This window comes from Mustela nivalis (genome assembly GCF_964662115.1).
Source record: "Mustela nivalis genome assembly, chromosome: 8".
Taxonomy (NCBI): Eukaryota; Metazoa; Chordata; class Mammalia; order Carnivora; family Mustelidae; genus Mustela; species Mustela nivalis.
Genome location: NC_139027.1, coordinates 33,931,008 through 33,954,092, shown reverse-complemented (window position 1 = coordinate 33,954,092; position 23,085 = coordinate 33,931,008). Strand labels below are relative to the sequence as shown.

At 40.1% G+C, this 23,085-nt stretch overlaps 1 protein-coding gene across 6 annotated transcripts in view; it reads left to right on the top strand.

The window, feature by feature from the left end:
• The window catches only part of KCNG3 (potassium voltage-gated channel modifier subfamily G member 3), a 70,367-nt gene that overhangs the window by 36,966 nt on the left and 10,316 nt on the right, over positions 1–23,085 (top strand). For 4 of the 6 annotated variants that reach the window (XM_082743304.1, XM_082743305.1, XM_082743302.1 and 1 more), the window contains exon 2: positions 6,231–6,659. In XM_082743304.1, coding sequence (XP_082599430.1) covers positions 6,231–6,659 — 429 coding nt within the window. Of the gene's footprint in view, positions 1–6,230; positions 8,842–23,085 lie in introns of those variants that run through there. The other 2 variants (XM_082743303.1, XM_082743301.1) reach the window with 1 other exon arrangement.

Sequence of the window (23,085 nt, the reverse complement as noted above, 5' to 3'; positions counted from 1 at the left end):
CTTGGATGTTGAAACTTTATCAGATACGTGACTTGCAAATAACATCTCCCTTTCAGTGGATTGCCTTTTCTGATTAAAAAAAATAATAAAATTTACCACTTTAACCATTAAAACAAAAATTAAAAGATTTTATTTATTTATTTGACAAGAGAGAGAGACCATGAGAGAGGGAACACAAGCCGGGGGAGATGGAGAGGGAGAAGCAAGCTCTCTGCTGAGCAAGGATCCCAATGTGGGGCTTGATCCCAGGACCCTAGGATCATGACCTGAGCCGAAGGCAGCTGCCCAATTACTGAATCACCCAGGTGCCCCTAAAATTTTTTTAAAGATTTATTTATTGTAGAGAGAGAAAGTGCACAAGTGCGAAGGGCAGAAGGAGAGGGAGAAAGAATCTCAAGCAGACCCACACTGAGCTTGGAGAGATTTAAAGATTTTTTTTTTTTTTTTTTTTTTAGATTTTATTTATTTATTTGACAGACGGAGATCACAAGCAGGCAGAGAGGCAGGCAGAGAGAGAGGAGGAAGCAGGCTCCCCGCTGAGCAGAGAGCCCGATGCGGGGCTCAATCCCAGGACCCTGAGATCATGACCTGAGCCGAAGGCAGCGGCTTAACCCACTGAGCCACCCAGGCGCCCCATAGAGATTTAAAGATTTTTTTAGAGACACCTAGGTGGCTCAATCAGTTAGGCATCTGCCTTCGGCTCAGGTGATGATCCCAGGGTCCTGGCACACAGTCCCGCATCGGGCTCCTTGCCCATTGGGGAGCCTGCTTCTCCCTCTGCCTACTGCTCCTCCTGTTTGTGCTCTCTCTCTCTCTCTGACAGATAAATAAAAGTAAATAAAAAATCCTAAAAAGAAAAGGAACATAATTTTTTTAAAAGATCTATTTATTAATTTGAGAGAAAGAGCAAAGAGCACAGGGGGTGGGGGGTGGGGAGGGGCAGGGGGGAGAGAAACCCAAGCAGACTCTGCACTTAGCACGGAGCCCAATGTGAGGCCCAATCTCACTGCTCTGAGATCAGACCAGAGCAGAAACAAAGAGCTGGTGGATCAACCAACAGGGCCACCCAGGTGCCCTGTAGATTGCCTTTTCATTCTGCTCAGAAATTGTATCCTTTGATGCATAGAAGTGTTTGAGTTTGATGTAGCCCATTTGTCTGTTTTTGCTTTGGATGTCATATCCAAGAAATCACTGCCAAGGCCAATGTCACAAAGTTTTTTCCCTGTGTTTTCTTCAAAGAGTTTTATAGTTTGAGGTCTGTAATTTATTTTGAGTTAATTTTTGTATATGGTATAAGAAAAGGATCTAGCTCAATTCAACACCCTTTGGATGATATGCTTTGGTAATTCCTTGAAGGTCCCAGAATAACCTAAAAACTTACTGTGGCTGTGGAGTGGACATCCGGGGCCCTTGAGTTCTTTCAAAGTCATTTACACTGTCCTGGACAAACATCTGTTGAGCACTTGCTAAGTGTCTGATGGGTCTGGGAAGTGAGAGAAGGTGATAGCAAAAATAAGGTGGGGAACTCTCTGGGGTGATGTGAGTGCTATATATATATATATATATTTTTAAGATTTTATATATTATTTGATAGAGATTGAGAGAGAGAGAGAGCACAAGGAAGGAGAGCAGCAGGCAGAGAGAGAGGGAGAAAGAGACTCCCTGCCAAGCAGGGAGGTTGATGTGGGTCTCAATCCCAGGACCCTGGGATCATGAGCCGAGCCGAAGGCAGCTGCCCAGCTGACTGAGCCACCCAGGTGCCCTAAATGCTGTATATCTTGATAGGAGTTTGGACGATAGAGGTTATGCCTTTGTCAAAACTCAGTGAATGCACACTTAAGATTTGTGTATTTCATGGCTTGCAAAATTTACATCAAAAGAAAAAAACGAAACAAATATTGAACTCTAGTTAATGATATGCACTTTGAAGTTTTTAGAAGAAAGTACACTTTGTTCTTAAAAAAAAAAAAAAAAGATAGATTGGGGCGTCTGGGTGGCTCCGTCAATTAAGCATTGACTCTTGGTTTTGGCTCAGGTCATGATCTCACGGTTGTGGGATCAAGCCCTGTGTTGGACTCCACACTCTGCCCTTACCCCCACTCGCATGCATACATGCGCTCTCTCTCTCTCTCTCTGTAAAATAAATAAATAAATAAAATCTTAAAAGAAAAAAGAAAAAAATGAAACAAATATTGAACTCTAGTTAATGATATGCACTTCGAAGTTTTTATAGAGAAGTGCATTTCCCTCTAAAGAAAAGATTAATAGATGGGTAGATAGGTGAATAGGTGATAAACAAGTATAGAATATAAATGTAAATGAATTTGTTCGATGTTTGAAATTTTCTTAATAAAATGTTGATGGAAAAGATGAGAAGATAGTACACAGAGGGAGACTCACTTTGACCTCACACAGCATAGTTACTGGCCTCTTGTGTTCTGTCTAGCCTTTGTCTGGGTGGGAGTACAACTGGTTAGTACTAAAAGCATCTGCTCCCCTTTTGGAGCCTCTGGAAACCTCTGCGTCATTCCTGGATGTGCCTTCTCTCACGGGGGATCTGTCCAGTGACCTATGGGAGCCGGTAATTGTGGTGGTCTTCAGTACCTGCAGGAAGGAGTGCATTTTACATCATACCTCAGGGTACAATTCTATGTAACCGAAACAGAAGTTTTGTAAAACTATCCTTTGCACTCTGATATTTTCAATTCCAATTTCTGAAACGAATGTCAGATTCGATCCATTAATGGGTTAAGAACTGAGAGTTGGAAAAATGCTGCTCAAATATATCAACCATGGAGACCACAAGATTGACTGACATCTGTCACTTAACATTCACAGCGAACTTTGCCATAAAAATCTTCAGCATTTTCAGATGTTCCGTAGAGCTTCAAAGCCCAAGAGACCTGGGTTTCGTTATATGTGCCCCTGCAGTCTCTCAGTTGTGTGACCTTGGCAAATTTGTTTAACTTCCTAGCCTCAGTTCCATCATCTGGAAAATGGGGATATCAGGAAATAAACACTTCATAGAGTTCTAGGAAAGGACTAAATGGAATGATGTCTGTAAAGTGCTTCACACAGTGCCCAACGGAAACACTTAAGTAAGTGGTAACTATTTTTATTAGCCACGAATTCATGAACTTCTGTGTTTAGGCCTCGAAATCAAAATGGTCTTCCAAGGACTATGGTGTCCTTCAGTATCTTTGGTTCTTTTTTCCTGTTTGTTTTTGATAGACATAACCTTGGGGAGTGCCCGACTGTTGGCTCCAGCCCTGAGTAAAACAGACCTCGGTTTTCTAGCAGTTGTCAGTGGTGGCTTTGGTGAGAGTGCCATTTGGAAACATGGGGCGTTTTGGCAGGCTTCGTCGTGTTTGTTGTTGGGAGACTGCCTTGGCATCGTCCTAGGTGAAAGAGGGATGCCTGGGGTGTCTCACTGATTCATCCCCTTGGCATGGAATTCTGGATAAACTGCATCTGACTTGGGGGCGGGGCAGGAAGAGCCCAGAGGGCCTCATTACAGAGGAGTTCACCTCTGTGAAATTCCCTTACTGGGGGATTATTCTGCACCCTTTGGATTTCTTCCTTTTTAATCTGAACAACTTTGGCTGCTGGTGGAAATAATTAGAACATGTTCTGGTATTTTTGGCACCATTAGAATTTTTGCTCTTCTTCATTTAATAGAATCTTAGGGTTTTGTTGCTGGGAGAGCCCTTTGAAGGCCAGTGTGAGCTTGCGGCCGGGGCAGCAGGCAGTGGGCCTGGGTTGGGCACAGCGCTCTCGCTCCCGTCTGGCTGGGGAAGAGACTCAGCACTCCAGTTGGAGAACTGGTGCGTCTTAACCACAAAGAAAGTGGTGACCATCCCCACTGTGTGCTACTGCAATCCCTCTTGAACGTGCGTCGCATGGCTTACCATATGTACCAGGTTATTCCCTAGGAAAACATCCGGTTTAGAGATCTCAGCAGCTGAATCCACCAAAGATGTGTTTGTTGCCCACATGTCCTGTCAGGATGGGGACTGTCTGTCTTTCTCTATCCAGACACCCAGGGGCTTGGGCTGGTAGGGGTCCCAACCATCTTGGAGCCACTTAGGACACATGCCTTCCAGGTTGCCATGGCCGGGAAGAGACTTCTGTGCTAGTGCCTGGAAGTGATAGAGTCATTTCGCTCATGGCTCATTGGTTTAAACTGGTCATATGATCCTAGCTACCTGCAGGGGGGCTGGAAATATGGGGGAATCCATGGAATATTTGATGAGCATTCCTGATAAGAAGTCATATGTGGTACTCTATTTGTTAAAACTATATATTGGGAAAAAAATGCAGCTTCCTATTCTTTTTTTTTTTTTTAAGATTTTATTTATTTATTTGACAGAGATCACACACAAGTAGGCAGAGAAGCAGGCAGAGAGAAAGGGGGAAGCGGGCTCCCTGTTGAGCAGAGAGCCTGATGTGGGGCTTGATCCCAGGACCCTGAGATCATAACCTGAGCTGGAGGCAGAGGCTTTAACCCACTGAGCCACCCATGCACCCCAGCTTCCTATTCATTAGGTCTACCAAGTTTCTTTACCCACCCACTTTCCTAAGCCTCCAGGTTCAAAGAGGCCATCATGGTAGCAGCTTTTACTGATGGCCTGGTGGGGACAGGGCAGCTGCCGCAACCACAGGGTAATGGGATTCATGAGCAGAGCAGCAGATAATACAGTAGAGAAATAGTGGGGGCAGCTGTGACTTCATCTGCTCACTTGGTGTGGTAACTTTGTGTGGTAGGCCGACAGATATTCCTCCCTTTTACCCCAAACATTTCAGGTCCTAATACCCGGAACCAACTGGTATTCCTTATATGGCAGAAGGGGTTTTGCAGATGTGATTAAATTAAGGATCTTGAGATGGGAGTTATCCCGGCTTAGTTGAGGGGGCCCTAAGTGCTGTCACATGTATACTCAAAAGAAGGACACAGAGGGGTGTGACACTGTGACAGAAGAGGAGGAGGCAGAGACTGGAGTGATACCACAACAAGCCAAAGAATGCCCACAGCCACCGGAAGATGGAAGAGGCAAGGAGTGGATTCTCCCCTAGAGCCTCTGAAAGGATTGTGGCCCAGGAACTGGGGAATGGGGCAAGAGAGAGAATTATTTTTCTCTACTCTTCTTTTTTCACCTTTTAAATTGATACCATGTGAATGTACTACCTGTTTTTGTAAATAAATGAAATTAACCTTTACAGCTCTGCCAACGCTATAGTAGGAGAACGCGGTTCAATTTATTTATTCAGGGCTTTATATCTATCAAGGCTTCCAAGACCGTGTGCTAAGATTTAATTTCCTCAGCCTTGGGGCACACAGGCAAGGGCCAAGGGAACCAGAGCCCCCCGGGGTCGGTGTCTTCAATGTCAAGAATACTACCCTTACTGCCAGTGGGCTCTGTAAATATTCTTATTTTCAATGCATGCAGTGATGTGGAAAGGTTGGTAAATACTGCTCTAGGTAAAATGTGGCCTTATATTTTAAAATACATGTCACATAAAAATAGCTATGGAAAAACCAACCCGCCAGTTGGGTCCTTGGGGAAGAACCTAGTGATTATTTCAGCCCAGGCGCCCTCAGCCTTTCCTTCCACGATGACCCTTGTGATGAGGGTGGTCATGACCTGATGCTTCTGCCAAACCCTGAAATCTGGCTTGGCTTCCGTGTTTCCCACACGGGCCCACAGGAAAGGAAAGCAGTGTAGCATGTTAGGAAATGATCTTGAGTTTATGCTTATTTACCAAGAAATAAATCATCGAAAGCTTGGCTGTGTCCACCCTTTGTCAGAATAGTCATTCTGACCCACCTCATAATGGCATCGCAGCAGAGAACCGCTATGCTCGCAGAGTCAGTAACGTTTCACATGGTGGCTAGCTTCGGAGAAGGTCGTTTTAAGACCCCCAATAAGAGGTCAGTTTTTTAAAAGACAAGTGACGGGCAAAAAACAAACAAACAAACAAAACATATTTAGTTATTACCTGTAGTCTATAAATAGAAACTTGACCAAGTTCAGTTTTCCTCTGCACTGTAACGTGTGTGGTTCTGTCGTGTCCTGGTGGGTCTGATGATGTTGGTAATGCTGTCTGTTCTTTGTGTTTTCTGGAAAAAGTAACTGAAGTCGTTTGTCGGTGTAGTACTATCTGAAGATATCTAAGAGCTATTAAAATGCTTAAAAATAAAATGATCAATGCTTCCTTTGTTCTCTTGACAGGATAATTGAAGCTATCTGCATAGGCTGGTTCACGGCGGAGTGCATTGTGAGGTTCATCGTCTCCAAAAACAAGTGTGAGTTTGTCAAGAGACCCCTGAACATCATTGATTTACTGGCGATCACGCCGTATTACATCTCCGTGTTAATGACCGTGTTTACGGGCGAGAACTCTCAACTCCAGAGGGCTGGAGTCACCTTGAGGGTGCTTAGAATGATGAGGATTTTTTGGGTGATTAAGCTTGCCCGTCACTTCATTGGTCTCCAGACACTTGGTCTGACTCTCAAACGATGTTACCGAGAGATGGTTATGTTACTCGTCTTCATTTGTGTTGCCATGGCAATCTTTAGTGCACTTTCTCAGCTTCTTGAACATGGGTTGGACCTGGAAACATCCAACAAGGACTTCGCCAGCATCCCCGCTGCCTGCTGGTGGGTGATTATCTCTATGACTACAGTTGGCTATGGAGATATGTATCCTATCACCATGCCTGGGAGAATTCTTGGAGGAGTCTGTGTTGTCAGTGGGATTGTTCTCTTGGCATTACCGATCACTTTTATCTACCATAGCTTCGTGCAGTGTTACCATGAGCTCAAGTTTAGATCCGCTAGATACAGTAGAAGCCTCTCTGCCGAGTTCCTCAATTAACGCATTGCAAATCGATTCTTGCATACATGTTTGGTAGAAAGAGTTGACACTACTTCCTATTCATCATGTGTTGCTTGCTGGGAGAGCCCTACAGTGGTACTGTCATCGTGCTGGTAGGGTAGAAATTATCCTTCCCAGCTGAAGGGAGGAAAGAATTTCCTTAGAATGGAGTAAATAGAATTGAGACTTCAAAGGAAAAGTAATAACTCCTAGAATAAATTTTAGGATCTTATTTTATTTAGGCTTGTCTCCTCCTTGTCTTGAACGATTACACTTTTTGTGTTTGTTTTAAAGTATATTATTTGAACATTTTAAAACTGAAAGGTACTATTTTCCAAATGTTTCTCCATCTTATGAATTCAGAAGAAGCTTGGAAGTTACAGTGTTTTTTGTTGGAGAGCAACATTTTCATTTCTAAATGTTTTATAATCTCTCATATCAATGTCAGAAGTATCCTGGAAACATATGTCACACGCGGGAACTGTTTAACAAATACTTAAAAATTTTGGCCAAATTTTAAACTGTATAATGGAGCTAGATACAAGCAAGGATAGTATGTGAAAAACTTTTCCAGCATATTTCTCAATTCCCTGATTTATTTTTGTTTCTATTATTCACCTTATCATACAGCTTCATGGATCCTTGAGCATGTTTTCTTTTTTCCATTTTGGATTTCTTTTATCTCTTCACTGAAATGATTCAACAGAGTGTTTCAGAATGAGGGGAGCTTGTATTGTTTAGCATTTTATTGGAGTTGATTTTACTTGAATTCACCGCTATTACTAGGTGATAATTGTCCTAACATTCAGATGTCCAAACAAGAATATTTCTAACATAAAAAATGGTAATAGAAATAGTTTGATACTACAACCCATATTTATCTTCTTCTGCTCTTAATTTTTGCCGTGGGTTTAATGAGACTTACCAGATGAAAGGATGTTTATGTAGCCTTTTTATACCAAAGTCATACTTAGATGTTGTCACTGGATTATCATAAAAAGAGAAATTAAATATTTCCTTACTCTCGGTTGCTATGTAGCTAAGCCAATTTTAAGCCAGCTAAAAACAATGAATACATAACTGTTTGATCTGAGCTTCGCCATTTTAAATTGTAGCTAACCAAAACTTACTATACCAATATTGAACAAGATGCCACATTAATCTGGGTAGATTATTAGAACTAGATAATATAAAACTGATGACTATTTAGTGCTAAATTTTAGCAATATGAATTAAGATTTTGCTTTGCTAGCCAGTTGCCATAAAGAAGTCAGTATATAAGCACAAAAAATTAAAATAATAGATTCACAAATAGTTTAATGTTGTACATTGTAATTTAATGGAATGTAGAGGGCGGATATATAGGAGATGGAACCTGGTTATATTTATCGAAGAATGGAATATTCATTAGAAGAATATTGACCATCATGTAGTTCAGACCTCATTTAGTACAGGTAGACAATCAGGGCAAGAGAGGATATGATTGTGGAGGAATTAGGGCCCAAACCCGGATCACTAGAATCCTGCCTATCTAGCCCAGCAGCTTTTTTTTTTTTTTTTTAAGGTTTATTTATTTATTTGGGAGGGGGACAAAAGGAGAGGTGCTGAAGGAGAGGAGAGAGAGAATCTTCAGCAGACTCCTTGGTGAGCCTGAAGCCTCTCACCACCCTGAGATCAGGACCTGAGCTGAAACCAAGAGTCAGAAGCTTAACTGACTCAACCACCCAGACGCTCCACCCGGAAGATTTTTCTCAACATACGTCTGAGGTTTGAGAAAAACCTCAAAGCCGCACTTCTTTGCCATTGGCATTGCTGGGATAATAATAGCAAAACCGTATCTTTCCCATAATTTATGAGTCTATGTGATATTTTGGCCATTAAAAGAATCTCACCCCATCTTTTTTACTATGCTGCACTGGTATGCTGCTCATTATATGCTCAAAATAAATTCTGTTATTTATTGTATATTTATTGTATTTTAATATATTTGAAATAAATGGCATGGATTTATTTTTTCTTACCTGTTCTGATTAAGGCTTTGTGATTCATGCAAATAATCTGCAGATGTTAGCACCCCCATATTACTAATAAAAATATGGTAGCCATCCATTTTGCTGGCACTGGGAAGACTTCATGGGAATACGTCTCATGTTCCCAAGTAAATTATAACTATCTTGAGGTCTGGGACCCGTTTTTCTTGCACACACCTTTATATTCCCACAATGTCTGTGACAGATATGGGCACAGGCTATTGTGGACTGATTTGGGGGGAGAAATTTCTGTGTGAAGAGGCAAGGAGAAGCACACAGCTGAACGTATACATTGGAGCCACATGTGTGAGTGCGCGCGCGCACACACACACACACACACACGCACTCTGAGGCTGCCCTTAACAAGAAATCTCTTGTTGGCGATGCCAAGCTAAGGACTTCTAATGACTAATTCTACTGACAACTCAGCTACCCATTTACTAAGAACAATGATGAGAAATGATAGAATAGTTCACTGGTGAGTTAAAAAAATATATTGTGGATTTGTCATTTTCTAAGAACAGAGGCATTTTTCTTACAGCTTTCCCTGAATGTTGCTGCCTTAAAAAAAGTCACTTAGTTGGATTTTTTTTTTTTCTTTTCGAAATAGAGAGAGAGAGAGCATGAGGTGGGGAGGGGCAGCGGGTGAGGGAGAAAGAGAATCTTAAGCAGACTTCACACCAGAATCTTAAGCAGACTTCACACCCAGTGTGAAGCCCAACACAGAGCTCCATCTCACGACCCTGAGGTCATGATCTGGGCTGAAATCAAGAATCAGATGCTTAGCCAACTGAGTCACCCAGGTGCCCCAAGCCTACTTCTTTAGTTGTGCTTTTAGACATTTCTCATAATTCTGTATTCATGGCACAAATAATTTCATTGGCATCTATATGAGTACCAGCGAGTCAGATAGTACCCTAAATTATTAAGATGCCCAATGAGGAAAGAGGAAACCTGAACATTTGTTCTGACTTTACCACACATGAGACTATGACTTAATCTTCCATATAGCTTGTCTTGTATCCTCCCAAATGGTGGGTTTTTTTTTTCAGATTAAAGATATAAATTACAGCATACATATAAAAGTGAACATACTCTTAAAAATTCAAGGCCTTATTTATCTTTTTCTGTTATGGCTTTATTGTTCTGGTAGGTTGCTATTTGAAACCAACATTTGCATTTGCTTTGCTCTTGGGTTTCGTAGTTACTTGTAACCGCACATTTGTAAGTTCTCGTTTTCTTAAAAACGTAGAAATATATTCTTTCACAGTGGCTGTCAGTAAATCAAAGTAATATCCTGTTTTTTTAAGTTTTTGCCCAGATATCTTGGCTGGGTCTCCGGTGACCTGGGAGGCAGGGAAGGGGTTACATTGGATATTGGTATTGGAAGGGTATCTTTTGTTGGCTTAATGTTTTCTAAAAGGAGCTGGTTTTTCTCTTTGCTATAGAAATGAAAAATTAAAAAAAACAAAGACCTCCTAGTTATGCTTCACGGTTAAGCTTCTATAACTCCAAACTTAACACATAGCTTCAGAAAATATCTCTAGAGCTCTCTGATCCTATGTAAGGATACATTCGCTTATGGCATGCAGTATACGACCTAAGTGAATATAGTGTAAATATGTCATAGGGCCATAGTAAATTAGAACTAAAGGGCCCTGGAGACCTCTGGTCTACTCGTTCCCTTCCTTCGCCCTTTATCTTGTCCATATGTCAGCAGCCAGGGAAGTGTGCTTCCAGTGGCTTACGACCTAGCTCTCATCCTGATTTGCCTGTGACTTTCTTTGTTTTAGCACTGGAAGTCCCCCTTCCAGTGCCCCTTCATCTCAGGTGAACTGGGACGGTTGGTCACTATAGTGTCAGCTCAGACCCCAGCAACCTGGCTTCCAGATTTTTAGTTCATTAGTCTTTGATGTACTTGTGTTTTATTTTATAACATCAGAAGGCATGAAGGATTTCTTTTTTAAATATTTTCTTTGGGGCTTTGGAGCACTTTCTTATAGGTCAAATAAAGAGCAAATGTTCCTTTTAGACATCCTAGATGTCAGGAAGGATGGCTTGGGACCAGGGTATAGGGGATTCAGACTTAACAGTAAAGCTTTATCCCCTCACTCCCCTGTAAGGTTTTTAAATTGCAGATTTAAAACAACATAGTTGTACACCTATTCATACATATACAAATAATTGCAATTCATAGTCATCATTGCATTGTTTAGAGGTACAGATTGAGAAATGTCATAGCTGAATAGGAAGTAACATGGATTGACACTTACATAGAATGTTCTTTTTTCTGTTCTTTTCTCTCTCTCTCTTTTTTTTTTTTAAGTAAGCTCTAGGCCCAGTGTGGGGCTTGAACTCATGACCCTGGGTCAAGTATTGCTTGCTCTACCATCTTACCAATCAGCCAAGCCACTCTTTCATGGAATGTTCCATAGAAGTTCCATTTTGGTCAGGGAAGGTTGCTTATACTTCTTTCTTTATTCACCATGCTTTAATGTGGTGTTTTGCTTCCTGCTTTTCCAGACCCATCTGCGCTCAGAGAACTGGGCCTGTCAGGTCTGCCTCGTGCTGTGGAGCCTTCCAAAGACTTGTGAAAGAAATGTCATCTGCCAGTGTGATTACATTGTCCTTGTTCTGTGATGAGCTTTTTTATTGTTTTCTCTCAGCAATTCCCCGCTTAGGCCTAAACTTCCAGATTTTTCCAGTTTTTATCAGACAGTCCCAATAAGTACTTAAACTTTGGACCATCAGCTTAATTGTCAGTTGATTAGTGACTGGAACTTGATAACCTGCATTTATGCTGTAACTTAAACAAGTCGATTTTAAGTAGCTTTGGTGAGATTCGTTTGACTGAACACCAAGCAAGTGTAGTGAAAGTCTAAATGATACTTAGTGGGGGGGCATGTGGCTTGCTTGAGTGTTCATTCAAAGGAGTCTCACCAAAGCTACTTAAAATCGACTTGAACACTCAAGTAAGTGTAGCGAAAGCATAAATGACACTTAGTAGGAAGGCATGTAGCTCAGTGGGTTAAGCCTCTGCCTTTGGCTCAGGTCATGATCTCAGGGACCTGGGATCGAGCCCTGCATCAGGATCTCCACTCCGCGGGGAGCCTGCTTCCTCTTCTCTGCCTTGCTTCTCTGCCTACTTGTGATCTCTGTCAAATAAATAAAATCTTTTTTAAAAAATGACACTTAGTGGGTGAAAGCCCGAGGGAGTAAGTACTGGGGCCTCACCCACCAGAACTAAGCAATGTTGTGTCACTTATAGCTGAAGAAGTGACCTTGCTTTATTTATGCAACATTGTATTAAAACTGAAATTAAATTTCACATACTTTTTTTGTATTAGGTAGATTTTCCTCTTTTTAGATGTTATTTCATTTGTTTTGAAATAATCCTGTAATTCTGCCCATGACAGAGTAGAGGCCACATACATACAGAGTATGTACTATTGTAAGGTATTTTGTTTTTAAAGAAAGGACACATAAGTGTAATGACAGGTGTTTTTGCTGTATTAGTATAGAATGATTTGTTCAACTTACATATTGCTTTTTAACTGTATGCTACAAGCTTGATCTTATAGCTCTGATGAAATTCCATGCATTCCTTCTCTACAGCCTAGAAGGCAGGAGAATTTTATGTTTTTAGGGGGGAGAGCAGCATTTGAGATATAAATCCTGAACTCTGATACAGGAGGGGGTGTGTGGGGTGTGTGGGGTGTGTGTGTGTGTGTGTGTGTGTGACCATAGCTATACATATATTTATTTTGTCTTATTGTTTTAGCCATAGCCCATCTTTTATATGAAACACTTGGAGGTAAAAGGGCAAAATCATGAAATGGATGTAAGGCTTAGCTTTCAGATTCAAGGGAAAGGCTGTTTCTGTTCGGAAGATGGAATTGGAAAGTTTTTGGTTTGAGATCAACTGCCTAACTTCTTATCTGTATTTTTATTCAGTTTTCTTGCCATTTGGAAGATTTAAAAATAAATAGTATCAATCATAATTGCAAATTAGAATAATGGGTCAAGATCCCCTTCTTGATAAGATTCATTTTATAGTAATTTAAGGGAAATCACCTTTTAGTAACTCCTCCAACCAACTCAGCTGAAAAAGATCAGACAGAAGTTGAGCAACACATGTATGTTCGTGGTTTTTTTTCTTTTTTTGTTTATGTCTTTTTCTTAAATGCATTTTTAAAAAATGTATGCACCTTTGCTTCAGTGTGAGGCAGAGGTAGAACACTGTAGCATGCAAGAAATAATTAGTTGCATCCTGCTTTTTGTAACAAATAGGCTTCCCTACGTTTGTGTGGGGAAAAAAGCTGGTAAACTTCATATTTCATATAGACAATAATGGATGTATACAGGTACTCAACTAGAGAATCCTTTTAACCTGCAAGTCAACCTTCTTTTATGTTATTATCCCCTAACATAGATGGTTTTTTAGATTTGATTTTTCATGTATGTAAGAATGAGGTCTCTTGAGAAGGGCATGCCTGTATAAGGATCAGAATCAGATCAAATTACTGAAAATCTACCACATGTGAAGTCAGAGTTGAGGAATTATAACATTTGACTGAACAATGAGGATTTTTATCACCTAATGAAATATGAGGCAATCCTAAAAATGCATATTCTAATACTTGGCTATTAATTCACATAGCATAGAATTTATCATTTCCAAGTGTATAATTCTTGACGTTAGTATGCTCACAGAGCTGTGCAACCATTACTCCACTCTCTAACTCCAGAACATTTTCATGTACCCTGTCCTCATTAGCAGTCACTCCCCATACCACGCGCCCCCTCCCCCGACCTATCCCTTGGGAACCACTAATCTCCTTTCTCTCTTTATATAGTTTTGCCTATTCTGATCATTTCACATAAATGGTAACATGGAGCATGGAGCCTTTTGTGTCTGGCTTCTTTCCCTGAGCATAAATGTTCTCAGGGTTCATCCTTGTAGTAGCGTCAGTCAGTCCCTCAAGTCGTTCACTGTTGAGCAAAGTTCTTTTCTTAGGTTTCACCACATTTTGTTCACCCATTTCTCTGTGGATGAGTATGTGGGCTGTTTACACTTTGGGGATGAAATGGCAATACTGCTGTGAACATTCATGTACAGGTCACCATGTGAGCCTATGTTTTCCCTCCCTCCCATATATACCTGGGAATGGAATTACTGGGTGGTCATGGGGACACTATGTATAACTTTTTGAGGAACAGCTACTGTTTTCCAGAGCAGCTGAACCATTAAACATTCCCACTAGCCATGTATGAGGGTTTCACTTTCCCCACAGCCTCCCCAACACTTATTTTCTTTTTTTTAAATAATCGCCAGCCTAATGGGTATGAAGTAGTATCTCATTGTGACTTTTTAAAAAGTAATCTCTACTTGCAACATGGGGTCCAAACTAACGACTGAGATCAAGAGTCAGATTGTCTACTGACTATGCCAGCCAGGCGCCCCTCGTTGGGTTTTTGATTTCCATTTCCTTAATGACTAATGATATTGAGCCTATTTTCATGTGCTCATTGATTATTTACATATCCTTGGGGACAAATGTCTATTCAAATAATTTTCCCATTTAAAAAATGGGTTATTTTTTTATCGTTGAATTATAAGATTTCTTTATATATTCTGGATACCAGATCCTTAACAGATACATGATTTGCAAATACTTTCAGTTTGAGAGTCCTCTTTTCACTTTCTTAATGTATCATTCATAGCACGCAAGTTTTAGCTTTTGATGTAGTCCAGTTTACCTTTTCTTTTGTCTCTTGTGCTTTGGGTGATGTATCTAAGAAATTCAAGGTCATGAAGATTTACTCACATGTTTCCTTCAAAAAATTTTCTAGTACAAGGCCTTACTTTCAAGTAACTGATCCATTTTGAGTTTTGAGTTTATTTTTGTATATGGTATTGAGGTAGGGGTCCAATATAATTCTTTTGGAGTCAGTATCCAGTATCCTCTACAATTTGTTGAAGAGACTATTTTTTACACCATTGAATGGTATTGGCATAATTGTCGAAAATCAGATTCCAGAGAGGTATGGGTTTATTTCTGGATGCTCAGTTCTTTCCATTGATCTCAACATCTGTTATGCCATAAGTACAGAGAAAACGAAGTAGTAAGTTTGGAAATCAGGAAGTGTGAGTTCTTCTTTTATAAGATTGCTTTGGCTCTTATCAATCCCTTGCATTTCCATATCAATTTAGTATCAGTTTGTCCATTTCTGCAAAAAAGGCAGTTGGAATTTTGATAGGGATTGGTTTGAACTGATTAAGAATGTCGATCGATTAGGGTAGTGCTGCCTTCTTAACAACACGGAGTCTTCCTATCCATAAACACAGTATGTCCTTCCATTTACTGAAGTCTTTAATTTTCCCCAGCATTCTCTATTTTCTAGTATAGAAACTTTACACTTACTTGGTTTAATTTATTCTTAAGTATTTATTATTTTTGATGCTGTTGTTAATGCAGTTGCTTTCTTAATTTCATTTTCAGATTATTTGCTTCTAGTATATAGAAACACAACTGATTTTTCTATATTGATCTTGTGTCCTGGAACCTTACTGAACTTAATAGCTCTAATAGTTGGGTTTTTTGTTTGTTTGTTTGTTTGTTTGTTGTTTGTTTTAAGATTTTATTTATTTATTTGACAGAGAGGGAGCATAAACAGGGGAAATAGTAGGCAGAGGGAAAGAGAGAAGCAGGCTCCCTGCTGAGCAAGGAGCTCGATGGGGGGCTCCATCCCAGGACTCTGGGATCATGACCTGAGTCAAAGGCAGACGCTTATCACTTTACCGACTAAGCCACCCAGGTGCCCAGGTCTAATAGTTTTTTGAGGATTCTATATATAAGGTCATATCATCAGCAAAGAGAGAGACTTTTACTTCTTCCATTTGTCTCTTTGTCTTACTAAAATACTCCAGCTAGGACTTCTTGTACATTGTCAAAAAGATGTGGTGAGAGAGGACATCCCTGTCTTATTTCTGATCTCATGAAGAAAATTTTCAGTCTTTTATCATTGTGATGCTTGCTAGGGGGTGTTTGCGGGTTGAAAAAGTTTTCTTGTATTTCTCATTTGTTTGGTGCTTTTATCTTGAAAGGTTTTTGGATTCTAGAAATGTGTTTTAATGAAGAGATGGGTAGGTTTTGTTGTAAGTTAAGTTGAGATGTACTATCTGTGTCCGGAAATAAATTCTGCTGAAGCGAGTTTCTAAATCTATACGGGAGAACTAATCAGGCTGAAACCATAGAAGTGCTTGTTGATAGTTTTTACGGTTCGTCACCTGATGTACATTTAATGGTTTCTAAGACTATTAAACTGATTCTCTTCATTAACTCAAGTTAATTTGAGTTTGTGTTCACTTGCCTAAAGATACAGAGATGCATAGACAAAAGAAAGAGAATGTGTTTCTGCTGGTTGGGTTTTTTTTGTTTTTGTTTTTGTTTTTAAGATTTGTTTATTTAATTTGGAGAGAAAGGAGAAAGAGAGGAAAAGAGAGCAGGGGTGCATACGAGCACAAGGGATTGGGTAAAGAATCCTAAGCAGGCTCCATACCCAGTTTGGAGTCCAGTGCAGGGGCTCATGACTCTGAGATCATGATCTGAGCCAAGATCAAGGGTCGAATGCTTAACCCATTGAGCCACGCAGGCGCCTCTGTTGGTTCAGCTGTTTTAAAGCCTCTTTATTACCTGACTTTTTTCACTTCTCATGCTCAGCTAGTACGAGAATACTGGCAGGAGGCCGGAGGGTAGAGAGAGGCTGGCTCTAGCTCCTTGAACAGCCCATGTTAGAGCAGTTGCATGTAGTTTTCTTCTTCTTCCTGTTTGGGGATACCTGGTAGAAAGCTCGAGAAGCAGGGGGCCTGTCTGTGCTTCCTGGAACTGGGTTTCCGATCGTGTATAAGTCTGCCTCTTCCCATAACAGTACTTACGGGAAGGGCAGGAATCACTGAATTACCGGGAGAGGGAAGGAGGCATCTCCAGAAGAAGACCTTATAGTTAACCTGTGGCATTGCTATAGGAAATGGTTTTGTTTTTTGTTTTTTGTTTGTTTGGTTGGTTGGGTTTTTTTAGTCCTCTGTGTACACATAGTAGGAATGTTTGCCTAACAAGTATCCATGCTGCGCTGGGCCCTGTGGGGTACATAGAAATGACTATCAGCTGGCCTTCCCCTGGCAGATGCCCTTTGAAAAACCTGTCCTGTTCTGTGCAAAAAATCCATCCTTTGGTTTAACCTGAGGCTCCTTTACACAAATGCTAAGCCCCAACTTTCTTTTTTTTTTTTTCCTTTAAGATTTATTTATTTTAGAAAGAGCATGCATGTAAGAGAGGAAGCACAGAAAGGGGGAGGGGGAGAGGGAGAGAGAAACTTTAGCAGACTCCCTGACCTGGGTCTTGATCCTACAACCCTGAGATCATGACCCAAGACTCAGATGCTTATCTGACTGCACCACCCAGGGGCCCTGCCAAGCCCATTTTTAAAAAATGTAATTCCTCATCATGAATATGTCATTCTGAAATACCTCTAGGAGATTATGTCAGTAAAATAATTGGAGAAAATTCATTATTATCTGTAAACAACACTTCCCCAAATGGTGTGGAAGATTGCTTGCAATGTCGAGTTTTGCAGTCTGACTTTTAATGGATAGAGAACCCCACTGGCATTTTTTTTTTTAAATGAGTAATATTGCTAATGTAGTATCTGACTGCATACTTACAGTTCTCTAATTTTGTACGTATGTCCCAAAGGCCTTTAGTTAATGGCTATGTTTTTAATACATCTCCTGAGTATGCTGGGTAAATATAAGCAATCTTAAGAGCAGATGTGGATATCAAACCCAGTGGAATTATGACCCAGGATTTCGGGCAAGCTACTTTTGTAATGTTACACATTACATTAAAAATATTTAGGAAAAAGAGCTTCAGAGAGAGGTATACTTGCTACAAATGTATTCAGTACTACTCGTAACAGCCATTGTTAGGAATAGTGGGATTCCCAATTACTAGTCATTGAATGCTTTGAATAATGGCTACGATTCCTCATATTTTTAGGGTAATAAAAGTTATGGCAACTTTTTCATAGAATATAATGTACTAATGTTTTATAATTCCTTTATTTTTACTTACTATTTTTTAGTAAGTATTCTGAAAGTAAATCTGTGACCATAGTTGGTCATCCTAAAAAACAAAATTTGCTGAGAGAGAAAATAAAAATTTTATAGTTAGTCATAACTCAGAAATCTATTCCTTTCCCTGTATTGCTAGGTCCCTGAATTATGGGGTACATATCAAGCCGACTGCCAGAGGTAGTGGGTGTTTACTGTAAAAGGGAGAGCCCCCGTGGCCTGCGCCTGGCAGTTCTGACTTCTGTTCTGAGCTCAAAGATGGCGTCCCTCTCCGCAGCACACCTCTCCCAGTGTCTTCTCTCCCTGGTACACACTGCTTTTTTCTCTTCCTTTTCTTCCCTGTTCACATTCCAGAGTAGCATTGGCTCACCCTCACCTTCACCAGGGTTAGGGAGTGGTTTTCCAAGCCAGGCCCTCCTGGCTTGGGGAGAGCAATCTTTTTGATTGCTGTGGGCTGGGTAGTTGCCCTAAAAAGGAGATGTGGGAATGCAGTCGTAGGTGTGCAGAAACGCGGTACCGACCATACCCTGGGCCACCACTTACCATGCCGTGCCCATGGGACATGATAAACAGGCAGTAGCAGCAAGTACTTCGTGACTGGTCTTGTCTGGTGGAACTGAAGTAGAAAACTGATGTCATCCAGAGTTCAGGTTGCTGTTGGGATTAGCCACGGTTCCAGGACTGAATCATTCTGTGGGCAGAAGCTGTGGCTGATTTGTGGCTGTCTCTAGAAGTCCAAGCGTTTGAAGTCAGTGGCCTGTTTGGTGAATTACTAAATAAGCAGATTTCTAGATCCTTTCAAATGAACGAAGGAGCACTCAACATTTCTACTTGCACCTTCCGTCCTTTGCCCCTACTGTTAACCAGTGTCAGGACATTTTTGCAAAGGAGCAGCTCCCTGAGTTTGATACAAATAGATCTTCTGGTTACTCCGTGTATGTCTGTTATAATGAACACTTCCATTCATCCATCTACAATCTTAGATTTCTTTTGCCACCAAGATTGTAGCTATTAAAATGTTGAATTTTCAAAAATATTTTTAAAGGTTTTTATTGTTTTTTTTTTTTTTTTTTTTTTTTTTTTTTTTTTTTCAGTAATCTCTACATCCAGTATGAGGCTCAAACTCCCAACCGTCAGATCAAGAGTCACATGCTCTTCTGGCTGAGCCAGCCAGGTGCTCCTCTAAATTTTGGATATTACTTGTCTTTTTTATTATTATCCATGTCGTTACATAGTATAGTTTTTTAATTTTTAAAATTATTATTATTATTATCATTATTATATTTGAGCCCAGCGTGGGCCTTGAATTTATGACCCTGACATCAAGACGACATCAAGACCTGGGCTGAGATCAAGAGTCAGACACTAAACTGACTGAGCCACCTGAGCACCCCCAATGTTATCTAACTTTTTGAACCCCTTTTTGTTTCCCTTGTTTTGGTCTAATTTAGAAATTTAATAAGCAATTCCTGTTGAACTTCCCCTTAGAACAATGTTTTTGTAAAGTACCTGATTAAATTGTTAGAGGTGAAAATAATTAGAATTTTTTTTTCTCTTAATATCACTGGGGGTTTGGGAAAGGAAACAAGTGCAATAATTGTCAAACTTAAAAAAAAATTTTTACCCTGTCATTAGTTTACTTTTGTATTTAGGCACAATAAGTACATGGGGCTTATTCGTTACTCATTAGTTTCATTTTAAGGAAAACATTTTTTTTAAAGAACTTTTTTTTTTTTTTAAGATTTTATTTATTTATTTGACAGACAGAGATTACAAGTAGGCAGAGAGGCATTCAGAGAGAGGAGGAAGCAGGCTCCCTGCTGAGCAGAGAGCCCGATGTGGGGCTCGATCCCAGGACCCTGGGATCATGACCTGAGCCGAAAGCAGAGGCTTTAACCCACTGAGCCACCCAGGCGCCCCAAGGAAAACATTTTTAATGTGAGTACTGTTAGTAGTCAGATTTCTTCACTGAATGTCATTTCATCAAATTATCCAATAATTAAAAATACACGGAGACTAAGTTTTTGAACAAGAGGAAATCTGGGGTATATTTTTTTTCCCATTTTATATAGTATCCATCACTTTTCACTTTTAGGGCCCAAACTGATGGCTTGCATGTTAATGTATTGAATGCTTATGACTTAGATTTGTATTATCTTTCATTTTATAGAGCCATTGACTGGAAATATCCAAAGGTAAATCTGTTACGCCATTTCTAACTTGAAAGTAAAGAGTATATCTACTTTTGTAAAGGTCACAGAATGTAGATTTTTAAAATATATTATACATACCAACTTGCAGATTATATTCTATTTAAATTACTGAAGTAAAGGTATATATATTCTGTTTTGCACTAAATGGTACCTTATATACACCCAGCCATTTTTATATCACAATAGTTCAGTTTTATGTAAAGATTGTAGGAAAAGTTTTTATTTGATGTATTTTAAAATTTGCTTTTTGCCTAAGTTTAATTTTGCTCAATAAGTTTGTCATCTCATTATCCCACATGAGACCAAGTCCTCTCTTCAGTTCAGAATCACTTAAATTTTGGTGCACATTTTTGCTATTTTCAGAAACCAAGTTGAAGTAGCCTTACATCAAAGGTAGCCTTATGTGGAGAGCCTTACTGCAGAGATTTTAGAGTATTTCATTTCTGGTATTTTTTCTAGAATTCAGAATCTTGGGTATTTCTGGACATACAAGAACTTTGAAAAGCGTTTTCTATTTAAGTATGGGTAAAATCCGTTAAGTCCATGCAGAATGTCTTTATATTTTCTGACATTGTATTTATGTTAAGTAAGGTTACACCTCAGTTTTTTGTTGAAGTTTGTGCTATCATATGATAAAGTTCACCAACGGATTCATTGCTCTCTGTGTGAAAAAGATACTTGCCTTAAAATAGAGCACTTCTGTTTTGCAAACAGCTGTGGTCAAACTGTCTATCCAGTCCCTCATTTTTCTGTTCACCTGCTTGGCTGCGGGCCTGATGAAGTCCACGCAGGTAAGGAAGAAGATGAACATCTTTTCATTGTTCGTCATCGTAACATAGATTAAAAGGCATTTTGACATGTAAAGATTTTATGGAAAAACCACCTGTGGGTGATATGGCGTACACCGCTAAAGATAGCAAGTGACCGAACAGCTTAAATATGTATTGGTTTTAACCATTTTTATTGACCTTATTCTCAATGGGAATAGTGATTCATGTATGTGTATGGCCAGCTCTGTTTCTTCGCCTGTGTATTCATAACTACTGCTAGTCGTCATTATTAATGGCCACTGCCTATCTCATGGAGGAATCAGATGTACTGTATCAAACAAGAGGGAAGGTAATTTGGAGAGTAAAGATTGTGTTACATATAGTTTGGGATTTCAGGTAATAATAGTCTTACTGTTTGATAGCTCTTTCAGGAATGATAGTTTAAATGGATATAGTTTCTATCTTCTAGTAAAAAGATTGTTAAAATCAGCTCAATTTATGTGGCACAATTTTGTTTTCCACTTTAATATGGGATTAGTAAAATGTGCGATCATATGGATTATAGCTTTTCTTACTCGGCTGTGTGATTTTTTTATATTTATGTTAGATCTTTATTGGTACCTAAAATGTGCATCAAATATTTAATTAGTTAGTGGTTGAAGCTTTTTAGCATCTTTAGTCCTTAAGGAAATATTTTATAATAAATTAACTTTGTTATGATATAAATATGTTGTATGTACATCTGAAAACAATCTGTACAGCTTGCACATTTGAATAGTTAATAAATTTTGACTTTGAGAACCACCTACAGCTGATACGAAATCCATGTTACGATCTGTTGAGTGTCGACTTCATTAATTAGTGTAATTCGTTCTTGGTGGACTTATTTCCCTTTTGTTCTGAACCAAAACTTCACTTTGCAATAAACTCATGGTGGATAAAGCACAAAAGATGTTTCCTGGCTGTGACAGTGCCTCTGATGATCCCGTGGCTTTGACTCGATCTTTTCATCTTCCTCTGACCTGCTTTCCCACTCCCTTTATCTCCCTTTCAACTGCTCCTCTTCTCTGTGACTAAAAACATGAATAATCGACAGGAGGTAAGTTTCTGGGCTATGATGATGGGTGCCCAGAGGCACGTAATCCGTGTCGAACTGAGTCAGGTATTTTGGAAACTGTACCTCCTAAATGCTGTTTGTGTCTACAGTACCTTTTCAGTGACCCAAATGTCTGCCAGACCCTTTCAGTTTTCCTAGTGGAAAGACCACGTGACCCTTCCTGCCTCCCCTTTATCCCTCATGTCTCTCCCCTCTGCATGCTCCCTGTCCACACTCCCCACCCTTGACTTCCTGGGGGAAGTGAGTTTAGATTAGACACTCTTGTACTTCAGTAGCCCCTTGATCCGGTGTGTTTCAGCCCCACTCCCAGAAGCCCCTGCTCTCTGGTGCTGCCAACAGCACGGCAGAGTCCTCTCCTGGGTGGAGGCCCTCAGTGCCTCAGGCAGGCGTTGTCCTGATTTTCTCAGCAGGCCCCGGGCATGGGCCTGATGGAGATCAGCACCCCTCCAGGAGTCAAAGTGGGTACTGCTGGGGACAGAGAAGTAGGTACCTTCCTAGAGAGCTGTGGCGTCAGGGCCCAGCACGTCCCTCCAGGGTCCCCGCCAACCGAGGTGGAGAAACAGTCTAGTCAGCCCAGGTGCTGAAGCGGGAGCTTTTCATTTATTGCCATTAAAATTATTGTTTCAAGAGCTGGGCATAAACTATAAACACAGTGGGGACCACAAGGAATTCGTGATAATTGCATTTAAGATAGGAATCCATTCGTCAGGTAACACTTCTGTGCTGCTAATCAGAGTGATGGCTTCTAAACCACAGGGTTTGCCTCTCAGCTGAGTTTTTCTTTATGTTTTATTTTTGGAACTAATCAGGTTTTTGTTTTCTTTTAGGGAAAAACAATAGCGAGTGTCAAACCGAACATGATATGGTTGGATTATTTTTCACATATTTAAAAGAATTACGAACCAGCGTGCGTGGTTGAAATTTTTGATGTCTGGGAAGATAATTA